This window comes from Bombina bombina, chromosome 1 (genome assembly GCF_027579735.1).
Source record: "Bombina bombina isolate aBomBom1 chromosome 1, aBomBom1.pri, whole genome shotgun sequence".
Taxonomy (NCBI): Eukaryota; Metazoa; Chordata; class Amphibia; order Anura; family Bombinatoridae; genus Bombina; species Bombina bombina.
Window position 1 is genome coordinate 1,585,575,331 of NC_069499.1, and position 22,249 is coordinate 1,585,597,579.

The following is a 22,249-nucleotide window of genomic DNA, read 5'->3' on the forward strand; positions in this document are numbered from 1 at the left end:
TCGTCGGAAGAAGAGGATGGATCCGCGCTGGAGGTCTTCAAGATGGAGCCGGTCGTCATCGGATGGAAGAAGATAGAAGATGCCGCTTGGAGAAGATGTTTGCCGGTCCGGATGTCCTCTTCTTGCCGGATAGGAGGAAGACTTTGGACCCTCTTCTGGACTTCTTCAGTGGATGTCTAGCCCCCGCTTGGGTTGGATGAAGATCTTGGAGCCAGGACGGATCGGTGAACCTGGCATGGTGAAGACAAGGTAGGAAGATCATCAGGGGGGTAGTGTTAGGTTTATTTAAGGGGGGTTTGGGTTAGATTAGGGGTATGTGGGTGGTGGGTTGTAATGTTGGGGGGGGGGGTATTGTATGTTTTTTTTTACAGGCAAAAGAGCTGAAATTCTTGGGGCATGCCCCGCAAAGGGCCCTGTTCAGGGCTGGTAAGGTAAAAGAGCTTGTAATATTTGTATTTTAGAATAGGGTAGGGAATTTTTTATTTTGGGGGGCTTTGTTATTTTATTAGGGGGCTTAGAGTAGGTGTAATTAGTTTAAAATTGTTGTAATATTTTTCTTATGTTTGTAAATATTTTATTATTTTCTGTAACTTAGTTCTTTTTTATTTTTTGTACTTTAGATAGTTTATTTAATTGTATTTATTTGTAGCAATTGTGTTTAATTAATTTATTGATAGTGTAGTGTTAGGTTTAATTATATCTTAGGTTAGGACTTATTTTACAGGTAATTTTGTTATTATTTTAACTAGGTAACTATTAAATAGTTCTTAACTATTTAATAGCTATTGTACCTGGTTAAAATAATTACAAAGTTGCCTGTAAAATAAATATTAATCCTAAAATAGCTATAATATAATTATAATTTATATTGTAGCTATATTAGGATGTATTTTACAGGTAAGTATTTAGCTTTAAATAGGAATTATTTATTTAATAAGAGTTAATTTATTTCGTTAGATAAAAATTATATTTAAGTTAGGGGGGTGTTAGTGTTAGGGTTAGACTTAGCTTTAGGGGTTAATACATTTATTAGAATAGCGGTGAGCTCCGATCGGAAGATTAGGGGTTAATAATTGAAGGTAGGTGTCGGCGATGTTAGGGAGGGCAGATTAGGGGTTAATACTATTTATGATAGGGTTAGTGAGGCGGCTTAGGGGTTAATAACTTTATTATAGTAGCGCTCAGGTCCGCTCGGCAGATTAGGGGTTAATAAGTGTAGGCAGGTGTCGGCGACGTTGTGGGGGGCAGATTAGGGGTTAATAAATATAACATAGGGGTCGGCGATGTTAGGGCAGCAGATTAGGGGTACATAGGGATAACGTAGGTGGCGGCGGTTTACGGAGCGGCAGATTAGGGGTTAAAAGTGTAATGCAGGGGTCAGCGATAGCGGGGGCGGCAGATTAGGGGTTAATAAGTGTAAGGTTAGGGGTGTTTAGACTCGGGGTACATGTTAGAGTGTTAGGTGCAGACGTAGGAAGTGTTTCCCCATAGGAAACAATGGGGCTGCGTTAAGAGCTGAACGCTGCTTTTTTGCAGGTGTTAGGTTTTTTTTCAGCTCAAACTGCCCCATTGTTTCCTATGGGAGAATCGTGCACGAGCACGTTTTTGATGCCGGCCGCGTCCGTAAGCAACTCTGGTATCGAGAGTTGCATTTGCGGTAAATATGCTCTACGCTCCTTTTTTGGAGCCTAACGCAGCATTTGTTTGAACTCTCGATACCAGAGTTAAATTTATGGTGCGGCCAGAAAAAAACCCGCGGAGCGTTAACAGCCCTTTTACCGCCGAACTCCAAATCTAGGCCTTAGAAAATAAAAGCAAGTTACAGGAGAATAAGCCAATACAAGTGTACGCAAAGTATGAAGTCATTTCGGATTTACCCACAGTCCTGCTCTCCTTGGCGAATTTATCTTGCAAACTCTGGTTATGAAGGTGAAGATCAGCGAGCAGTTCTCCAAGCTTTGCAGAGTGTCTGGAAAGAACAGACAGCAATGAGCTGTAGGCGCCAGTAGCGCGTGTCAATATGACGAATCTTACATATATAATAGGGAGGGGCCGATAACGCAATTTCCTAAACTTCTATACAGACTCCTATTATACTTAAAGGGCACTCAAGTCAAAACAAACTTCTATACAGACACCTATTATACTTAAAGGGCACTCAAGTCAAAAACATAATTTATGTAAGAACTTACCTGATAAATTCATTTCGTTCATATTAGCAAGAGTCCATGAGCTAGTGACGTATGGGATATACATTCCTACCAGGAGGGGCAAAGTTTCCCAAACCTCAAAATGCCGACAAATACACCCCTCACCACACCCACAAATCAGTTTAACGAATAGCCAAGAAGTGGGGTGATAAGAAAAAAGTGCGAAAGCATAAAAAATAAGGAATTGGAATAATTGTGCTTTATACAAAAAAATCATAACCACCACAAAAAAGGGGTGGGCCTCATGGACTCTTGCTAATATGAAAGAAATGAATTTATCAGGTAAGTTCTTACATAAATTATGTTTTCTTTCATGTAATTAGCAAGAGTCCATGAGCTAGTGACGTATGGGATAATGACTACCCAAGATTTGGATCTTTCCACGCAAGAGTCACTAGAGAGGGAGGGATAAAATAAAGACAGCCAATTCCTGCTGAAAATAATCCACACCCAAAATAAAGTTTAAATGAAAACATAAGCAGAAGATTCAAACTGAAACAGCTGCCTGAAGTACTTTTCTACCAAAAACTGCTTCAGAAGAAGAAAACACATCAAAATGGTAGAATTTAGTAAAAGTATGCAAAGAGGACCAAGTTGCTGCTTTGCAAATCTGATCAACCGAAGCTTCATTCCTAAACGCCCAGGAAGTAGAAACTGACCTAGTAGAATGAGCTGTTATCCTTTGAGGCGGAGTTTTACCCGACTCGACATAAGCATGATGAATTAAAGATTTCAACCAGGATGCCAAAGAAATGGCAGAGGCCTTCTGACCTTTCCTAGAACCGGAAAAGACTAGAAGTCTTTCGGAAAGTCTTAGTAGCTTCAACATAATATTTCAAAGCTCTAACCACATCCAAAGAAAGCAATGATTTCTCCTTAGAATTCTTAGGATTAGGACATAATGAAGGAACCACAATTTCTCTACTAATGTTGTTGGAATTCACAACCTTAGGTAAAAATTCAAAAGAAGTTCGCAACACCGCCTTATCCTGATGAAAAATCAAAAAAGGAGACTCACAAGAAAGAGCAGATAATTCAGAAACTCTTCTGGCAGAAGAGATGGCCAAAAGGAACAAAACTTTCCAAGAAAGTAATTTAATGTCCAATGAATGCATAGGTTCAAACGGAGGAGCTTGAAGAGCCCCCAGAACCAAAATTCAAACTCCAAGGAGGAGAAATTGACTTAATAACAGGTTTTATACGCACCAAAGCTTGTACAAAACAATGAATATCAGGAAGATTAGCAATCTTTCTGTGAAAAAGAACAGAAAGAGCAGAGATTTGTCCTTTCAAGGAACTTGCAGCCAAACCTTTATCCAAACCATCCTGAAGAAACTGTAAAATTCTTGGAATTCTAAAAGAATGCCAGGAAAAATGATGAAAAAGACACCAAGAAATATAAGTCTTCCAGACTCTATAATATATCTCCCTAGATACAGATTTACGAGCCTGTAACATAGTATTAATCACAGAGTCAGAGAAACCTCTTTGACTAAGAATCAAGCGTTCAATCTCCATACCTTTAAATTTAAGGATTTGAGATCCTGATGGAAAAAAGGACCTTGAGACAGAAGGTCTGGTCTTAACGGAAGAGTCCACAGTTGGCAAGAAGCCATCCGGACAAGATCCGCATACCAAAACCTGTGAGGCCATGCTGGAGCTACCAGCAGAACAAACGAGCATTCCTTCAGAATCTTGGAGATTACTCTTGGAAGAAGAACTAGAGGCAGAAAGATATAGGCAGGATGATACTTCCAAGGAAGTGACAATGCATCCACTGCTTCCGCTTGAGGATCCCTGGATCTGGACAGATACCTGGGAAGTTTCTTGTTTAGATGAGAGGCCATCAGATCTATTTCTGGAAGCCCCCACATTTGAACAATCTGAAGAAATACCTCTGGGTGAAGAGACCATTCGCCCGGATGCAACGTTTGGCGACCGAGATAATCCGCTTCCCAATTGTCTATACCTGGCATATGAACCGCAGAAACTAGACAGGAGCTGGATTCCGCCCAAACCAGAATTCGAGATACTTCTTTCATAGCTAGAGGACTGTGAGTCCCTCCTTGATGATTGATGTATGCTACAGTTGTGACATTGTCTGTCTGAAAACAAATGAACGATTCTCTCTTCAGAAGAGGCCAAGACTGAAGAGCTCTGAAAATTGCACGGAGTTCCAAAATATTGATCGGTAATCTCACCTCCTGAGATTCCCAAACCCCTTGTGCCGTCAGAGACCCCCACACAGCTCCCCAACCTGTAAGACTTGCATCTGTTGAAATTACAGTCCAGGACGGAAGAACAAAAGAAGCCCCCTGAATTAAACGATGGTGATCTGTCCACCACGTCAGAGAGTGTCGTACAATCGGTTTTAAAGATATTAATTGAGATATCTTTGTGTAATCCCTGCACCACTGGTTCAGCATACAGAGCTGAAGAGGTCGCATGTGAAAACGAGCAAAGGGGATCGCGTCCGATGCAGCAGTCATAAGACCTAGAATTTCCATGCATAAGGCTACCGAAGGGAATGATTGTGACTGAAGGTTTCGACAAGCTGATATCAATTTTAGACGTCTCTTGTCTGTCAAAGATAGAGTCATGGACACTGAATCTATCTGGAAACCCAAAAAGGTTACCCTTGTCTGAGGAATCAATGAACTTTTTAGTAAATTGATCCTCCAACCATGATCTTGAAGAAACAACACAAGTCGATTCATATGAGATTCTGCTAAATGTAAAGACTGAGCAAGTACCAAGATATCGTCCAAATAAGGAAATACCACAATACCCTGTTCTCTGATTACAGACAGAAGGGCACCGAGAACCTTTGTAAAAATTCTTGGAGCTGTTGCTAGACCAAACGGTAGAGCAACAAACTGGTAATGCTTGTCTAGGAAAGAGAATCTCAGAAACTGAAAGTGATCTGGATGAATCGGAATATGCAGATATGCATCCAGTAAATCTATTGTAGACATATAATGCCCTTGTTGAACAAAAGGCAGGATAGTCCTTACAGTTACCATTTTGAATGTTGGTATCCTTACATAACGATTCAATATTTTTAGATCCAGAACTGGTCTGAAGGAATTCTCCTTCTTTGATACAATGAAGAGATTTGAATAAAACCCCAGCCCCCGTTCCAGAACTGGAACTGGCATAATTACTCCAGCCAACTCTAGATCTGAAACACATTTCAGAAATGCTTGAGCCTTCGCTGGATTTACTGGGACACGGGAAATAAAAAATCTCTTCGCAGGAGGTCTTATTTTGAAACCAATTCTGTACCCTTCTGAAACAATGTTCTGAATCCAAAGATTGTGAACGGATTTGATCCAAATTTCTTTGAAAAAACGTAATCTGCCCCCTACCAGCTGAGCCTGAATGAGGGCCGCACCTTCATGTGGACTTAGAAGCTGGCTTTGATTTTCTAGAAGGCTTGGATTTATTCCAGACTGGAGATGGTTTCCAAACTGATACCGCTCCTGAGGATGAAGGATCAGGTTTCTGTTCCTTGTTGTGACGAAAGGAACGAAAATGATTATTAGTCCTGAATTTACCTTTAGATTTTTTTATCCTGTGGTAAAAAAGTTCCTTTCCCTCCAGTAACAGTTGAAATAATAGAATCCAACTGAGAACCAAATAATTTATTACCCTGGAAAGAAAGGGAAAGCAGAGTAGACTTAGAAGACATATCAGCATTCCAAGTTTTAAGCCATAAAGCTCTTCTAGCTAAAATAGCTAGAGACATATACCTGACATCAACCCTAATGATATCAAAGATGGCATCATAAATAAAATTATTAGCATGTTGAAGAAGAATAATAATGCTATGAGAATTATGATCTGTTACTTGTTGCGCTAAAGCTTCCAACCAAAAAGTTGAAGCTGCAGCAACATCCGCCAAAGATATAGCAGGTCTAAGAAGATTACCTGAACACAAATAGGCTTTTCTTAGAAAGGATTCAATTTTCCTATCTAAAGGATCCTTAAAGGAAGTACCATCTGCCGTAGGAATTGTAGTACGCTTAGCAAGAGTAGAGACAGCCCCATCAACCTTAGGGATTTTGTCCCAAAACTCTAATCTGTCAGATGGCACAGGATATAATTGCTTAAAACGTTTAGAAGGAGTAAATGAATTACCCAAATTATTCCATTCCCTGGAAATTACTTCAGAAATAGCACTAGGAACAGGAAAAACTTCTGGAATAACTACAGGAGATTTAAAAACCTTATCTAAACGTTTAGATTTAGTATCAAGAGGACCAGAATCCTCAATTTCTAAAGCAATTAGAACTTCTTTAAGTAAAGAACGAATAAATTCCATTTTAAATAAATATGAAGATTTATCAGCATCAACCTCTGAGACAGAATCCTCTGAACCAGAAGAACCATTATCAGAATCAGAATGATGATGTTCATTTAAAAATTCATCTGAACAATGAGAAGTTTTAAAAGATTTTTTATGTTTACTAGAAGGAGGAATAACAGACAAAGCCTTCTTAATGGATTCAGAAACAAAATATCTTATGTTATCAGGAACACTCTGAGTATTAGATGTTGACGGAACAGCAACAGGTAATGGAACTTTACTAAAGGAAATTTTATCTGCATTAACAAGTTTGTCATGGCATTCAATACAAACAACAGCTGGAGGAACAGATACCAAAAGTTTACAGCAGATACACTTAGCTTTGGTAGCTCCAGCACCAGGCAGCGATTTTCCTGAAGTATCTTCTGACTCAGTTGCAACGTGGGACATCTTGCAATATGTAATAGAAAAAACAACATATAAAGCAAAATAGATCAAATTCCTTAAATGACAGTTTCAAGAATGGGAAAAAATGCCAGTGAACAAGCTTCTAGCAACCAGAAGCAATAAATAATGAGACTTAAATAATGTGGAGACAAAAGTGACGCCCATATTTTTTTTAGCGCCAAATAAGACGCCCACATTATTTGGCGCCTAAATGCTTTTGGCGCCAAAAATGACGCCACATCCGGAACGCTGACACTTTTGACGCAAAAAAAGTCAAAAAATGACGCAACTTCCGGCGACACGTATGACGCCGGAAACAGAAAAAAAAAATTGCGCCAAAAAAGTCTGCGCCAAGAATGACGCAATAAAAACAGAATTTATGTTTACCTGATAAATTTCTTTCTCCAACGGTGTGTCCGGTCCACGGCGTCATCCTTACTTGTGGGATATTCTCTTCCCCAACAGGAAATGGCAAAGAGCCCAGCAAAGCTGGTCACATGATCCCTCCTAGGCTCCGCCTACCCCAGTCATTCGACCGACGTTAAGGAGGAATATTTGCATAGGAGAAACCATATGGTACCGTGGTGACTGTAGTTAAAGAAAATAAAATATCAGACCTGATTAAAAAAACCAGGGCGGGCCGTGGACCGGACACACCGTTGGAGAAAGAAATTTATCAGGTAAACATAAATTCTGTTTTCTCCAACATAGGTGTGTCCGGTCCACGGCGTCATCCTTACTTGTGGGAACCAATACCAAAGCTTTAGGACACGGATGAAGGGAGGGAGCAAATCAGGTCACCTAAATGGAAGGCACCACGGCTTGCAAAACCTTTCTCCCAAAAATAGCCTCAGAAGAAGCAAAAGTATCAAACTTGTAAAATTTGGTAAAAGTGTGCAGTGAAGACCAAGTCGCTGCCCTACATATCTGATCAACAGAAGCCTCGTTCTTGAAGACCCATGTGGAAGCCACAGCCCTAGTGGAATGAGCTGTGATTCTTTCGGGAGGCTGCCGTCCGGCAGTCTCGTAAGCCAATCTGATGATGCTTTTAATCCAAAAAGAGAGAGAGGTAGAAGTTGCTTTTTGACCTCTCCTTTTACCTGAATAAACAACAAACAAGGAAGATGTTTGTCTAAAATCCTTTGTAGCATCTAAATAGAATTTTAGAGCGCGAACAACATCCAAATTGTGCAACAAACGTTCCTTCTTTGAAACTGGTTTTGGACACAGAGAAGGTACGATAATCTCCTGGTTAATGTTTTTGTTAGAAACAACTTTTGGAAGAAAACCAGGTTTAGTACGTAAAACCACCTTATCTGCATGGAACACCAGATAAGGAGGAGAACACTGCAGAGCAGATAATTCTGAGACTCTTCTAGCAGAAGAAATCGCAACTAAAAACAAAACTTTCCAAGATAATAACTTAATATCAACGGAATGTAAGGGTTCAAACGGAACCCCCTGAAGAACTGAAAGAACTAAATTGAGACTCCAAGGAGGAGTCAAAGGTTTGTAAACAGGCTTGATTCTAACCAGAGCCTGAACAAAGGCTTGAACATCTGGCACAGCTGCCAGCTTTTTGTGAAGTAATACCGACAAGGCAGAAATCTGTCCCTTCAGGGAACTTGCAGATAATCCTTTTTCCAATCCTTCTTGAAGGAAGGATAGAATCCTAGGAATCTTAACCTTGTCCCAAGGGAATCCTTTAGATTCACACCAACAGATATATTTTTTCCAAATTTTGTGGTAAATCTTTCTAGTCACAGGCTTTCTGGCCTGAACAAGAGTATCGATCACAGAATCTGAGAATCCTCGCTTCGATAAAATCAAGCGTTCAATCTCCAAGCAGTCAGCTGGAGTGAAACCAGATTCGGATGTTCGAACGGACCCTGAACAAGAAGGTCTCGTCTCAAAGGTAGCTTCCAAGGTGGAGCCGATGACATATTCACCAGATCTGCATACCAAGTCCTGCGTGGCCACGCAGGAGCTATCAAGATCACCGACGCCCTCTCCTGCTTGATCCTGGCTATCAGCCTGGGAATGAGAGGAAATGGCGGGAACACATAAGCTAGATTGAAGGTCCAAGGTGCTACTAGTGCATCCACTAGAGCCGCCTTGGGATCCCTGGATCTGGCCCCGTAGCAAGGAACTTTGAAGTTCTGACGAGAGGCCATCAGATCCATGTCTGGAATGCCCCACAGGTGAGTGACTTGGGCAAAGATTTCCGGATGGAGTTCCCACTCCCCCGGATGCAATGTCTGACGACTCAGAAAATCCGCTTCCCAATTTTCCACTCCTGGGATGTGGATAGCAGACAGGTGGCAGGAGTGAGACTCCGCCCAAAGAATAATTTTGGTTACTTCTTCCATCGCTAGGGAACTCCTTGTTCCCCCCTGATGGTTGATGTACGCAACAGTCGTCATGTTGTCTGATTGAAACCGTATGAACCTGGTCCTCGCAAGCTGGGGCCAGGCCTGGAGAGCATTGAATATCGCTCTCAGTTCCAGAATATTTATCGGTAGAAGAGATTCTTCCCGAGACCAAAGACCCTGAGCTTTCAGGGATCCCCAGACCGCGCCCCAGCCTATCAGACTGGCGTCGGTCGTGACAATGACCCACTCTGGTCTGTGGAACATCATCCCTTGAGACAGATTGTCCAGGGACAGCCACCAACGGAGTGAGTCTCTGGTCCTCTGATTTACTTGTATCTTCGGAGACAAGTCTGTATAGTCCCCATTCCACTGACTGAGCATGCACAGTTGTAATGGTCTTAGATGAATGCGCGCAAAAGGAACTATGTCCATCGCCGCCACCATCAACCCGATCACTTCCATGCACTGAGCTATGGAAGGAAGAGGAACGGAATGAAGTATCCGACAAGAGTCCAGAAGCTTTGTTTTTCTGGCTTCTGTTAGAAAGATCCTCATTTGTAAGGAGTCTATAATTGTTCCCAAGAAGGGAACCCTTGTTGACGGGGATAGAGAACTCTTTTCCACGTTCACTTTCCAGCCGTGAGATCTGAGAAAGGCCAGGACAATGTCCGTGTGAGCCTTTGCTTGAGGAAGGGACGACGCTTGAATCAAAATGTCGTCCAGGTAAGGTACTACTGCAATGCCCCTTGGTCTTAGCACCGCTAGAAGGGACCCTAGTACCTTTGTGAAAATCCTTGGAGCAGTGGCTAATCCGAAAGGAAGCGCCACGAACTGGTAATGTTTGTCCAGAAATGCAAACCTTAGGAACCGATGATGTTCCTTGTGGATAGGAATATGTAGATACGCATCCTTTAAATCCACCGTGGTCATGAATTGACCTTCCTGGATGGAAGGAAGGATAGTTCGAATGGTTTCCATCTTGAACGATGGGACCTTGAGAAATTTGTTTAAGATCTTGAGATCTAGGATTGGTCTGAACGTTCCCTCTTTTTTGGGAACTATGAACAGATTGGAGTAGAACCCCATCCCTTGTTCTCTTAATGGAACAGGATGAATCACTCCCAGTTTTAACAGGTCTTCTACACAATGTAAGAACGCCTGTCTTTTTATGTGGTCTGAAGACAACTGCGACCTGTGGAACCTCCCCCTTGGGGGAAGTCCCTTGAATTCCAGAAGATAACCCTGGGAGACTATTTCTATCGCCCAAGGATCCAGAACATCTCTTGCCCAAGCCTGAGCGAAGAGAGAGAGTCTGCCCCCCACCAGATCCGGTCCCGGATCGGGGGCCAATATTTCATGCTGTCTTGGTAGCAGTGGCAGGTTTCTTGGCCTGCTTTCCCTTGTTCCAGCCTTGCATTGGTCTCCAAGCTGGCTTGGCCTGAGCAGTATTACCCTCTTGCTTAGAGGACGTAGCACCTTGGGCTGGTCCGTTTTTACGAAAGGGACGAAAATTAGGTCTATTTTTTGCCTTGAAAGGCCGATCCTGAGGAAGGGCGTGGCCCTTACCCCCAGTGATATCAGAGATAATCTCTTTCAAGTCAGGACCAAACAACGTTTTCCCCTTGAAAGGAATGTTTAGTAGCTTGTTCTTGGAAGACGCATCAGCCGACCAAGATTTCAACCAAAGCGCTCTGCGCGCCACAATAGCAAACCCAGAGTTCTTAGCCGCTAACTTAGCCAATTGCAAAGAGGCGTCTAGAGTGAAAGAATTAGCCAATTTGAGAGCATTGATTCTGTCCATAATCTCCTCATAAGGAGGAGAGTCACTATCGAGCACCTTAAGCAGTTCATCAAACCAGAAATATGCGGCAGTAGTGACAGGGACAATGCATGAAATGGGTTGTAGAAGGTAACCCTGCTGAACAAACATCTTTTTAAGCAAACCTTCTAATTTCTTATCCATAGGATCTTTGAAAGCACAACTATCCTCTATGGGAATAGTGGTGCGTTTGTTTAAAGTAGAAACCGCTCCCTCGACCTTGGGGACTGACTGCCATAAGTCCTTTCTGGGGTCGACCATAGGAAACAATTTTTTAAATATGGGGGGAGGGACGAAAGGAATACCGGGCCTTTCCCATTCTTTATTAACAATGTCCGCCACCCGCTTGGGTATAGGAAAAGCTTCTGGGAGCCCCGGCACCTCTAGGAACTTGTCCATTTTACATAGTTTCTCTGGGATGACTAAATTTTCACAATCATCCAGAGTGGATAATACCTCCTTAAGCAAAATGCGGAGATGTTCCAATTTAAATTTAAATGTAATCACATCAGATTCAGCCTGCTGAGAAATGTTCCCTAAATCAGTAATTTCTCCCTCAGACAAAACCTCCCTGGCCCCCTCAGATTGGGTTAGGGGCCCTTCAGAGATATTAATATCAGCGTCGTCATGCTCTTCAGTAACTAAAACAGAGCAGCCACGCTTACGCTGACAAGGGTTCATTTTGGCTAAAATGTTTTTGACAGAATTATCCATTACAGCCGTTAATTGTTGCATAGTAAGGAGTATTGGCGCGCTAGATGTACTAGGGGCCTCCTGAGTGGGCAAGACTCGTGTAGACGAAGGAGGGAATGATGCAGTACCATGCTTACTCCCCTCACTTGAGGAATCATCTTGGGCATCATTGTCATTATCACATAAATCACATTTATTTAAATGAATAGGAATTCTGGCTTCCCCACATTCAGAACACAGTCTATCTGGTAGTTCAGACATGTTAAACAGGCATAAACTTGATCAGAAAGTACAAAAAACGTTTTAAAATAAAACCGTTACTGTCACTTTAAATTTTAAACTGAACACACTTTATTACTGCAATTGCGAAAAAACATGAAGGAATTGTTCAAAATTCACCAAATTTTCACCACAGCGTCTTAAAGCCTTGAAAATATTGCACACCAATTTTGGAAGCTTTAACCCTTAAAATAACGGAACCGGAGCCGTTTTAAGCTTTAAACCCCTTTACAGTCCCTGGTATCTGCTTTGCTGAGACCCAACCAAACCCAAAGGGGAATACGATACCAAATGACGCCTTCAGAAGTCTTTTATAAGTATCAGAGCTCCTCTCACATGCGACTGCATGCCATGCCTCTCAAAAACAAGTGCGCAACACCGGCGCGAAAATGAGACTCTGCCTATGCTTTGGGAAAGCCCCTAAAGAATAAGGTGTCTAAAACAGTGCCTGCCGATATTATTATATCAAAATACCCAGATAAAATGATTCCTCAAGGCTAAATATGTGTTAATAATCAATCGATTTAGCCCAGAAAAAGTCTACAGTTTAAATAAGCCCTTATGAAGCCCTTATTTACAATCGTAATAAACATGGCTTACCGGATCCCATAGGGAAAATGACAGCTTCCAGCATTACATCGTCTTGTTAGAATGTGTCATACCTCAAGCAGCAAGGGACTGCAAACTGTTCCCCCAACTGAAGTTAATTGCTCTCAACAGTCCTGTGTGGAACAGCCATGGATTTTAGTTACGGTTGCTAAAATCATTTTCCTCATACAAACAGAATTCTTCATCTCTTTTCTGTTTCTGAGTAAATAGTACGTACCAGCACTATTTGAAAATAACAAACTCTTGATTGAATAATGAAAAACTACAGTTAAACACTAAAAAACTCTAAGCCATCTCCGTGGAGATGTTGCCTGTACAACGGCAAAGAGAATGACTGGGGTAGGCGGAGCCTAGGAGGGATCATGTGACCAGCTTTGCTGGGCTCTTTGCCATTTCCTGTTGGGGAAGAGAATATCCCACAAGTAAGGATGACGCCGTGGACCGGACACACCTATGTTGGAGAAATGAAGCATTTTCAGCCCCCGCGAGCCTAACAGCCCACAGGGAAAAGTCAAATTGATAAGGTAAGAAAAAATGATTGATTCAAATGCATTATCCCAAATATGAAACTGACTGTCTGAAAATAAGGAATGTTGAACATCCTGAGTCAAGGCAAATAAATGTTTGAATACATATATTTAGAACTTTATTAAAAAAGTGCCCAACCATAGCTTAGAGTGTCACAGAAAATAAGACTTACTTACCCCAGGACACTCATCTACAAGTTGTAGAAAGCCAAACCAGTACTGAAACGAAAATCAGCAGAGGTAATGGTATATATATAAGAGTATATCGTCGATCTGAAAAGGGAGGTAAGAGATGAATCTCTACGACCGATAACAGAGAACCTATGAAATAGACCCCGTAGAAGGAGATCATTGAATTCAAATAGGCAATACTCTTCTCACATCCCTGACATTCACTGCACGCTGAGAGGAAAACCGGGCTCCAACCTGCTGCGGAGCGCATATCAACGTAGAATCTAGCACAAACTTACTTCACCACCTCCATAGGAGGCAAAGTTTGTAAAAACTGATTTGTGGGTGTGGTGAGGGGTGTATTTATAGGCATTTTGAGGTTTGGGAAACTTTGCCCCTCCTGGTAGGAATGTATATCCCATACGTCACTAGCTCATGGACTCTTGCTAATTACATGAAAGAAATAAACGTTTATGATTTAGACTGAGCAGCAGTTTTAAGACACTTTACAATTTACTTCCATTATCACATTTTGCACAGTCTTTTTATGTGCACACTTTCTGAGAAAAAAGCTCCTACTGAGCACAAGCTCACAGGGTATACGTATACCCGTCTGTGATTGTATTCAAAAAGACTTGGCATAAAGGTTTCTATTGATTGGCATAGAAAGCTCGAGATAGAATGTGAACAACACCGCTGTATAAGAAAAGTTGACACTGGGATTTGGATATTAGCGCTATGTCCTTTATCACGTGATGATGTAACAGTTCTAATGAACTTGGTATCTATAGATAAGGTACAAATTCCTATACTGGATTTAGGTATATAATACGTATGTACTCCTTCACCACAATATACTCAAAGTGAATAGCTTGATGTTCAGAACTATATCTTTGGAATAAATATGGGGAGCAAGCCTCTCAGTATCGATGGCTTTATTTCATTGGTATTCACACTAATATATTCATGATTATGTCTGTAATTGGCTGATGTCTGTCACATGATACAGGGGGGCGGAAAATTGAAGAAAAAATACATTCACCAGAAAAAAAATCTACTGCTTATTTGAATATTTGAGTGTTATTGCTTTGTCTTTTTATTATGCACTTATTAATTATGCAGCTCTACTGTATTTAGTGTCCTTTAGATCATTCCTTATAAAATGATTATCTCAATATAACGAAAAAAGTATCAATTCTTACAGTAACCGGACCCCTTACTTATACCGTATGGTATCATAAAATCAAAAATATGAATTACCACTTTATAATATTTAATAAATTAGAACCTCACACCAATAATGATCTGAATGAGGATTAAACCTGTTAGCTATTGTTTATTTAGTTATAAAACATCTGATAGAGAATCAGTTTACATCCCTCTCGGAGATGTCGCCTGTTAGAGTATTGTTAGAGTAGCAATCTATTTGTTTGGGACATTTATAGGTAACAATACTACTTTTTTTATAATGAACAGGTAAATGTGTAGTAAACCATATCGGTAATGTTATTAGAACAATAAATAAAAACAACAACAAAAAACAAGAATATTTTTTGTTGCTTAAGTCATAATTATCATTTTTGTTCTCAGGTGTATTTTTTCATTTTCTTTTTGGCACTACACTGCAGAAAAAATCTTTATATGAGAAAGGGAGGGATAGAGTGCTGCATTACAGAAACATTTGGGGATGGAGGGTGGGGGCTTGTAAATAACAAATGTGAGGAGAGGGAGGTGGGGGGGGGGATCACTACACTACAGAAAAACAAAACATAAATTGGGTACTGTCTGCCAGTACCAAAGACGCTTCCACTAGTGGGAGGGGGAGGGTAAGGGAGCTGTTTTGGAGGGATCAGGGAGGTGGGAGGGATCACTGCACAGCAAAAAAATAATAATAAAAAAAAGCCCTAAACTTTCTGCCAGTACCTAAGATGGTGGGCATGAGTGTGGGTGGGGGGGAGGAGATGTTTGGGAGGGATCATGGAGATGTAGGTGTCAGGTAGATGGCTAATACCTACATTACTATACTATGTCCCTTACCAGCCAACTTATTAACGCTTAACAAAGAAGAAAAGAAAGAAGGTATCTTGGGGCACACTTGAGTAAAACATAACTTTTATTATTGAAAAAATATATAAAATGAGAATAAATAAAAAAAAACAGAATTTATGCTTACCTGATAAATTACTTTCTCCAACGGTGTGTCCGGTCCACGGCGTCATCCTTACTTGTGGGATATTCTCTTCCCCAACAGGAAATGACAAAGAGCCCAGCAAAGCTGGTCACATGATCCCTCCTAGGCTCCGCCTACCCCAGTCATTCGACCGACGTAAAGGAGGAATATGCATAGGAGAAATCATATGATACCGTGGTGACTGTAGTTAGAGAAAATAATTCATCAGACCTGATTAAAAAAAACCAGGGCGGGCCGTGGACCGGACACACCGTTGGAGAAAGTAATTTATCAGGTAAGTATAAATTCTGTTTTCTCCAACATAGGTGTGTCCGGTCCACGGCGTCATCCTTACTTGTGGGAACCAATACCAAAGCTTTAGGACACGGATGATGGGAGGGAGCAAATCAGGTCACCTAGATGGAAGGCACCACGGCTTGCAAAACATTTCTCCCAAAAATAGCCTCAGAAGAAGCAAAAGTATCAAATTTGTAAAATTTGGTAAAAGTGTGCAGTGAAGACCAAGTCGCTGCCTTACATATCTGATCAACAGAAGCCTCGTTCTTGAAGGCCCATGTGGAAGCCACAGCCCTAGTGGAGTGAGCTGTGATTCTTTCAGGAGGCTGCCGTCCGGCAGTCTCATAAGCCAATCGGATGATGCTTTTAAGCCAAAAAGAGAGAGAGGTAGAAGTTGCTTTTTGACCTCTCCTTTTACCAGAATAAACAACAAACAAAGAAGATGTTTGTCTGAAATCCTTTGTAGCCTCTAAATAGAATTTTAGAGCATGAACTACATCCAAATTGTGTAACAAACGTTCCTTCTTTGAAACTGGATTCGGACACAAAGAAGGCACAACTATCTCCTGGTTAATGTTTTTGTTAGAAACAACTTTCGGAAGAAAACCAGGTTTAGTACGCAAAACCACCTTATCTGCATGGAACACCAGATAAGGAGGAGAACACTGCAGAGCAGATAACTCTGAAACTCTTCTAGCAGAAGAAATTGCAACCAAAAACAAAACTTTCCAAGATAGTAACTTAATATCTACGGAATGTAAGGGTTCAAACGGAACCCCTTGAAGAACTGAAAGAACTAAATTGAGACTCCAAGGAGGAGTCAAAGGTTTGTAAACAGGCTTGATTCTAACCAGAGCCTGAACAAAAGCTTGAACATCTGGCACAGCCGCCAGTTTTTTGTGAAGTAAAACAGATACAGCAGAAATCTGTCCCTTCAAAGAACTTGCAGATAATCCTTTCTCCAAACCCTCCTGTAGAAAGGATAGAATCTTAGGAATTTTTATCTTGTTCCATGGGAATCCTTTAGATTCACACCAACAAATATATTTTTTCCATATTTTATGGTAAATTTTCCTAGTTACAGGCTTTCTAGCCTGAACAAGAGTATCAATGACAGAATCTGAAAACCCACGCTTTGATAAAATCAAGCGTTCAATCTCCAAGCAGTCAGTTGGAGTGAAGCCAGATTCGGATGTTCGAATGGACCTTGAACAAGAAGGTCCTGTCTCAAAGGTAGCTTCCATGGTGGAGCCGATGACATATTCACCAGGTCTGCATACCAAGTTCTGCGTGGCCACGCAGGAGCTATCAAGATCACCGAAGCCCTCTCCTGATTGATCCTGGCTACCAGCCTGGGAATGAGAGGGAACGGTGGGAATGCATAAGCTAGGTTGAAGGTCCAAGGCGCTATCAGTGCATCTACTAGAGTCGCCCTGGGATCCCTGGATCTGGACCCGTAGCAAGGAACCTTGAAGTTCTGACGAGACGCCATCAGGTCCATGTCTGGAATGCCCCATAATTGAGTTATTTGGGCAAAGATTTCCGGATGGAGTTCCCACTCCCCCGGATGGAAAGTCTGACGACTCAGAAAATCCGCTTCCCAATTTTCCACTCCTGGGATGTGGATTGCAGACAAGTGGCAGGAGTGATTCTCCGCCCATTGAATTATTTTGGTCACTTCCTCCATCGCCAGGGAACTCCTTGTTCCCCCCTGATGGTTGATATATGCAACAGTCGTCATGTTGTCTGATTGAAACCTTATGAATTTGGCCTTTGCTAGTTGAGGCCAAGCTTTGAGAGCATTGAATATCGCTCGCAGTTCCAGAATGTTTATCGGGAGAAGAGATTCTTCCCGAGACCATAGACCCTGAGCTTTCAGGGGTTCCCAGACCGCGCCCCAGCCCACCAGACTGGCGTCGGTCGTGACAATGACCCACTCTGGTCTGCGGAAGCTCATTCCCTGTGACAGGTTGTCCAGGTTCAGCCACCAACGGAGTGAATCTCTGGTTCTTTGATCTACTTGGATCGTCGGAGACAAGTCTGTATAATCCCCATTCCACTGTCTGAGCATGCACAGTTGTAATGGTCTTAGATGAATTCGTGCAAAAGGAACTATGTCCATTGCCGCAACCATCAAACCTATTACTTCCATGCACTGCGCTATGGAAGGAAGAAGAACAGAATGAAGTACTTGACAAGAGCTTAGAAGTTTTGATTTTCTGGCCTCTGTCAGAAAAATCTTCATTTCTAAGGAGTCTATTATTGTTCCCAAGAAGGGAACTCTTGTTGACGGGGACAGAGAACTTTTTTCTATGTTCACTTTCCACCCGTGAGATCTGAGAAAGGCTAGGACAATGTCCGTATGAGCCTTTGCTTTTGACAGAGACGACGCTTGAATCAGTATGTCGTCCAAGTAAGGTACTACTGCAATGCCCCTTGGTCTTAGCACCGCTAGAAGGGACCCTAGTACCTTTGTGAAAATCCTTGGAGCAGTGGCTAATCCGAATGGAAGTGCCACAAACTGGTAATGCTTGTCCAGAAAGGCGAACCTTAGGAACCGATGATGTTCCTTGTGGATAGGAATATGTAGATACGCATCCTTTAAATCCACCGTGGTCATGAATTGACCTTCCTGGATGGTAGGAAGAATTGTTCGAATGGTTTCCATCTTGAACGATGGAACCCTGAGAAATTTGTTTAGAATCTTGAGATCTAAAATTGGTCTGAATGTTCCTTCTTTTTTGGGAACTATGAACAGATTGGAGTAAAACCCCATCCCTTGTTCTCCTAATGGAACAGGATGAATCACTCCCATTCTTAACAGGTCTTCTACACAATGTAAGAATGCCTGTCTTTTTATTTGGTTTGAAGACAATTGAGACCTGTGGAACCTCTCCCTTGGGGGTAGTTCCTTGAATTCCAGGAGATAACCTTGAGAAACTATTTCTAGCGCCCAAGGATCCTGAACATCTCTTGCCCAAGCCTGAGCAAAGAGAGACAGTCTGCCCCCCACCAGATCCGGTCCCGGATCGGGGGCCAACACTTCATGCTGTTTTAGTAGCAGTGGCAGGTTTCTTGGCCTGCTTACCCTTGTTCCAGCCTTGCATCGGTCTCCAGGCTGGTTTGGTTTGAGAACTATTACCCTCTTGCTTAGAGGGTGTAGAATTTGAGGCTGGTCCGTTTCTGCGAAAGGGACGAAAATGTGGCTTATTTTTAGCCTTAAAAGACCTATCCTGAGGAAGGGCGTGACCCTTTCCCCCAGTGATGTCTGAAATAATCTCTTTCAAGTCAGGGCCAAACAGCGTTTTACCTTTGAAAGGGATGTTAAGCAATTTGTTCTTGGAGGACACATCCGCTGACCAAGACTTTAGCCAAAGCGCTCTGCGCGCCACAATAGCAAAACCTGAATTTTTCGCCGCTAATTTAGCTAATTGCAAAGTGGGGTCTAAGATAAAAGAGTTAGCCAATTTAAGTGCTTGAACTCTGTCCATAACCTCCTCATACGAAGAGTCTTTATTGAGCGACTTTTCTAGTTCTTCGAACCAGAAACACGCTGCTGTAGTGACAGGAACAATGCATGAAATTGGTTGTAGAAGGTAACCTTGCTGAACAAACATCTTTTTAAGCAAACCCTCTAATTTTTTATCCATAGGATCTTTGAAAGCACAACTATCTTCTATAGGGATAGTAGTGCGTTTGTTTAGAGTAGAAACCGCCCCCTCGACCTTGGGGACTGTCTGCCATAAGTCCTTTCTGGGGTCGACCATAGGAAAAGGTATGCCGGGCCTTTCCCATTCATTATTTACAATGTCCGCCACCCGCTTGGGTATAGGAAAAGCATCGGGGGGCACCGGGACCTCTAGGAACTTGTCCATCTTACATAACTTCTCTGGAATGACCAAATTGTCACAATCATCCAGAGTAGATAACACCTCCTTAAGCAGAGCGCGGAGATGTTCTAATTTAAATTTAAAAGTAATAACATCAGGTTCAGCTTGTTGAGAAATTTTTCCTGAATCTGAAATTTCTCCCTCAGACAAAACCTCCCTCCTGGCCCCTTCAGATTGGTGTGAGGGTATGTCAGAACCATTATCATCAGCGTCCTCATGCTCTTCATTATCTAAAACCGAGCAATCGCGCTTTCTCTGATAAGTGGGCATTTTGGACAAAATGTTTTTAATAGAATTATCCATTACAGCCGTTAATTGTTGCATAGTAAGAAGGATTGGCGCACTAGATGTACTAGGGGCCTCTTGTGTGGGCAAGACTGGTGTAGACACAGAAGGGGATGATGCAGTACCATGCTTACTCCCCTCACTTGAGGAATCATTTTGGGCAACATCATTATCAGTGGCATCATTGTCCCTACTTTGTTTGGACACTATGTCACATTCATCACATATATTTAAATGGGGAGGAACCTTGGCTTCCAAACATACAGAACATCGTCTATCTGATGGTTCAGACATGTTAACAGGCATAAACTTGATAACAAAGCACAAAAAACGTTTTAAAATAAAACCGTTACTGTCACTTTAAATTTTAAACTGAACACACTTTATTACTGAATATGTGAAAAAGTATGAAGGAATTGTTCAAAATTCACCAAAATTTCACCACAGTGTCTTAAAGCCTTAAAAGTATTGCACACCAAATTTGAAAGCTTTAACTCTTAAAATAACGGAACCGGAGCCGTTTTTACATTTAACCCCTATACAGTCCCTGGTATCTGCTTTGCTGAGACCCAACCAAGCCCAGAGGGGAATACGATACCAAATGACGCCTTCAATAAGCTTTTTCAGTGGTTCTTAGCTCCTCACACATGCATCTGCATGCCTTGCTTTCCAAAAACAACTGCGCATTAGTGGCGCGAAAATGAGGCTCTGCCTATGACTAGAAAAGGCCCCCAGTGAAAAAGGTGTCCAATACAGTGCCTGCCGTTTTTTTAATACATCCCCAAGATTAAAAGAACTATTTATAGTTATAATCCACTAAATATACTTATAAAGTAATCGTTTTAGCCCAGAAAAATGTCTACCAGTCTTTAAAGCCCTTGTGAAGCCCTTTATTCTTATACTAAACTAAGAAAATGGCTTACCGGTTCCCATAGGGAAAATGACAGCTTCCAGCATTACCAAGTCTTGTTAGAAATGTGTCATACCTCAAGCAGCAAAAGTCTGCCCACTGTTTCCCCCAACTGAAGTTAATTCATCTCAACAGTCCTGTGTGGAAACAGCCATCGATTTTAGTAACTGTTGCTAAAATCATTTTCCTCTTACAAACAGAAATCTTCATCTCTTTTCTGTTTCAGAGTAAATAGTACATACCAGCACTATTTTAAAATAACAAACTCTTGATTGAAGAATAAAAACTACATTTAAACACCAAAAAACTCTTAGCCATCTCCGTGGAGATGTTGCCTGTGCAACGGCAAAGAGAATGACTGGGGTAGGCGGAGCCTAGGAGGGATCATGTGACCAGCTTTGCTGGGCTCTTTGCCATTTCCTGTTGGGGAAGAGAATATCCCACAAGTAAGGATGACGCCGTGGACCGGACACACCTATGTTGGAGAAATAGGTATCACCATATTAATACATCTATTACGTATTGCCATGTTCACTTGCGCAAGAAATGTATGTCCCACATTTGTGAGGACAATCCCTATTTTGTCAATACCTATTGAAAAGGGTTATCCCAAATGATAGCACTAAAAACGAGTGCCTATTATATTGTGGGTAATACAACCATTTATGGAAAAACTATTTGTAACTGGACAAAGTGAGCGTAGATTAAGTTAATATAATTACGTAATAAGGTGTACCTAGGATGACATATACGTCATTTATAAAAACCTTAAATGTAAAATATAATGAATCAGGTAGGAAAATGTATCAAAAAGTAGACACATTTTACCTGCTTATTACACGCACATGCTTTCTTGAAGGTATGGGAAAACAAGAAGGGTTCCCAACAACAATATCAATAAAGGAGTGGTGGTCTATTAGACTAGTGGTAAGTTGGGGATAGATTGTGTGTTAATTACATAAAATGTTAGACCATATGAATCAGGGATAACAGTCACTATTTCAATCAGTCATTTAAACACACATGCTGTTATCAAATATCCTGTCATTCTATGGTTTGTAGCTTGGTGAATAATCATATAGTGAGACAAATATGTGTGTCATGAGAGGTCAGACTGGCTGCCGCTGTAAAAGGGTTTATGCACAAGATCACTATTTGCGCTCTCTGTTCTATATTATTAAAGTAACATTATGCTATATTAGATCTTATGATTGAGACAGTTTAAAACTGCAGTTCAATTTGTGTTTTGCGATCGTTGTAT

General features: G+C 41.5%; 1 protein-coding gene across 2 annotated transcripts in view; it reads right to left on the reverse strand.

Moving 5' to 3' along the window:
• LOC128656425 (ketosamine-3-kinase) overlaps positions 1–22,249 on the reverse strand; it is a 116,400-nt gene that overhangs the window by 52,506 nt on the left and 41,645 nt on the right. For both annotated transcript variants that reach the window (XR_008402005.1, XM_053710331.1), the window contains one exon: positions 1,878–1,969. Coding sequence is in view for 1 of the 2 variants with exons in the window: in XM_053710331.1 (XP_053566306.1) it covers positions 1,878–1,969 (92 nt within the window). In the remaining variant the exon portion in view is untranslated. The remainder of the gene's footprint in view (positions 1–1,877; positions 1,970–22,249) is intronic.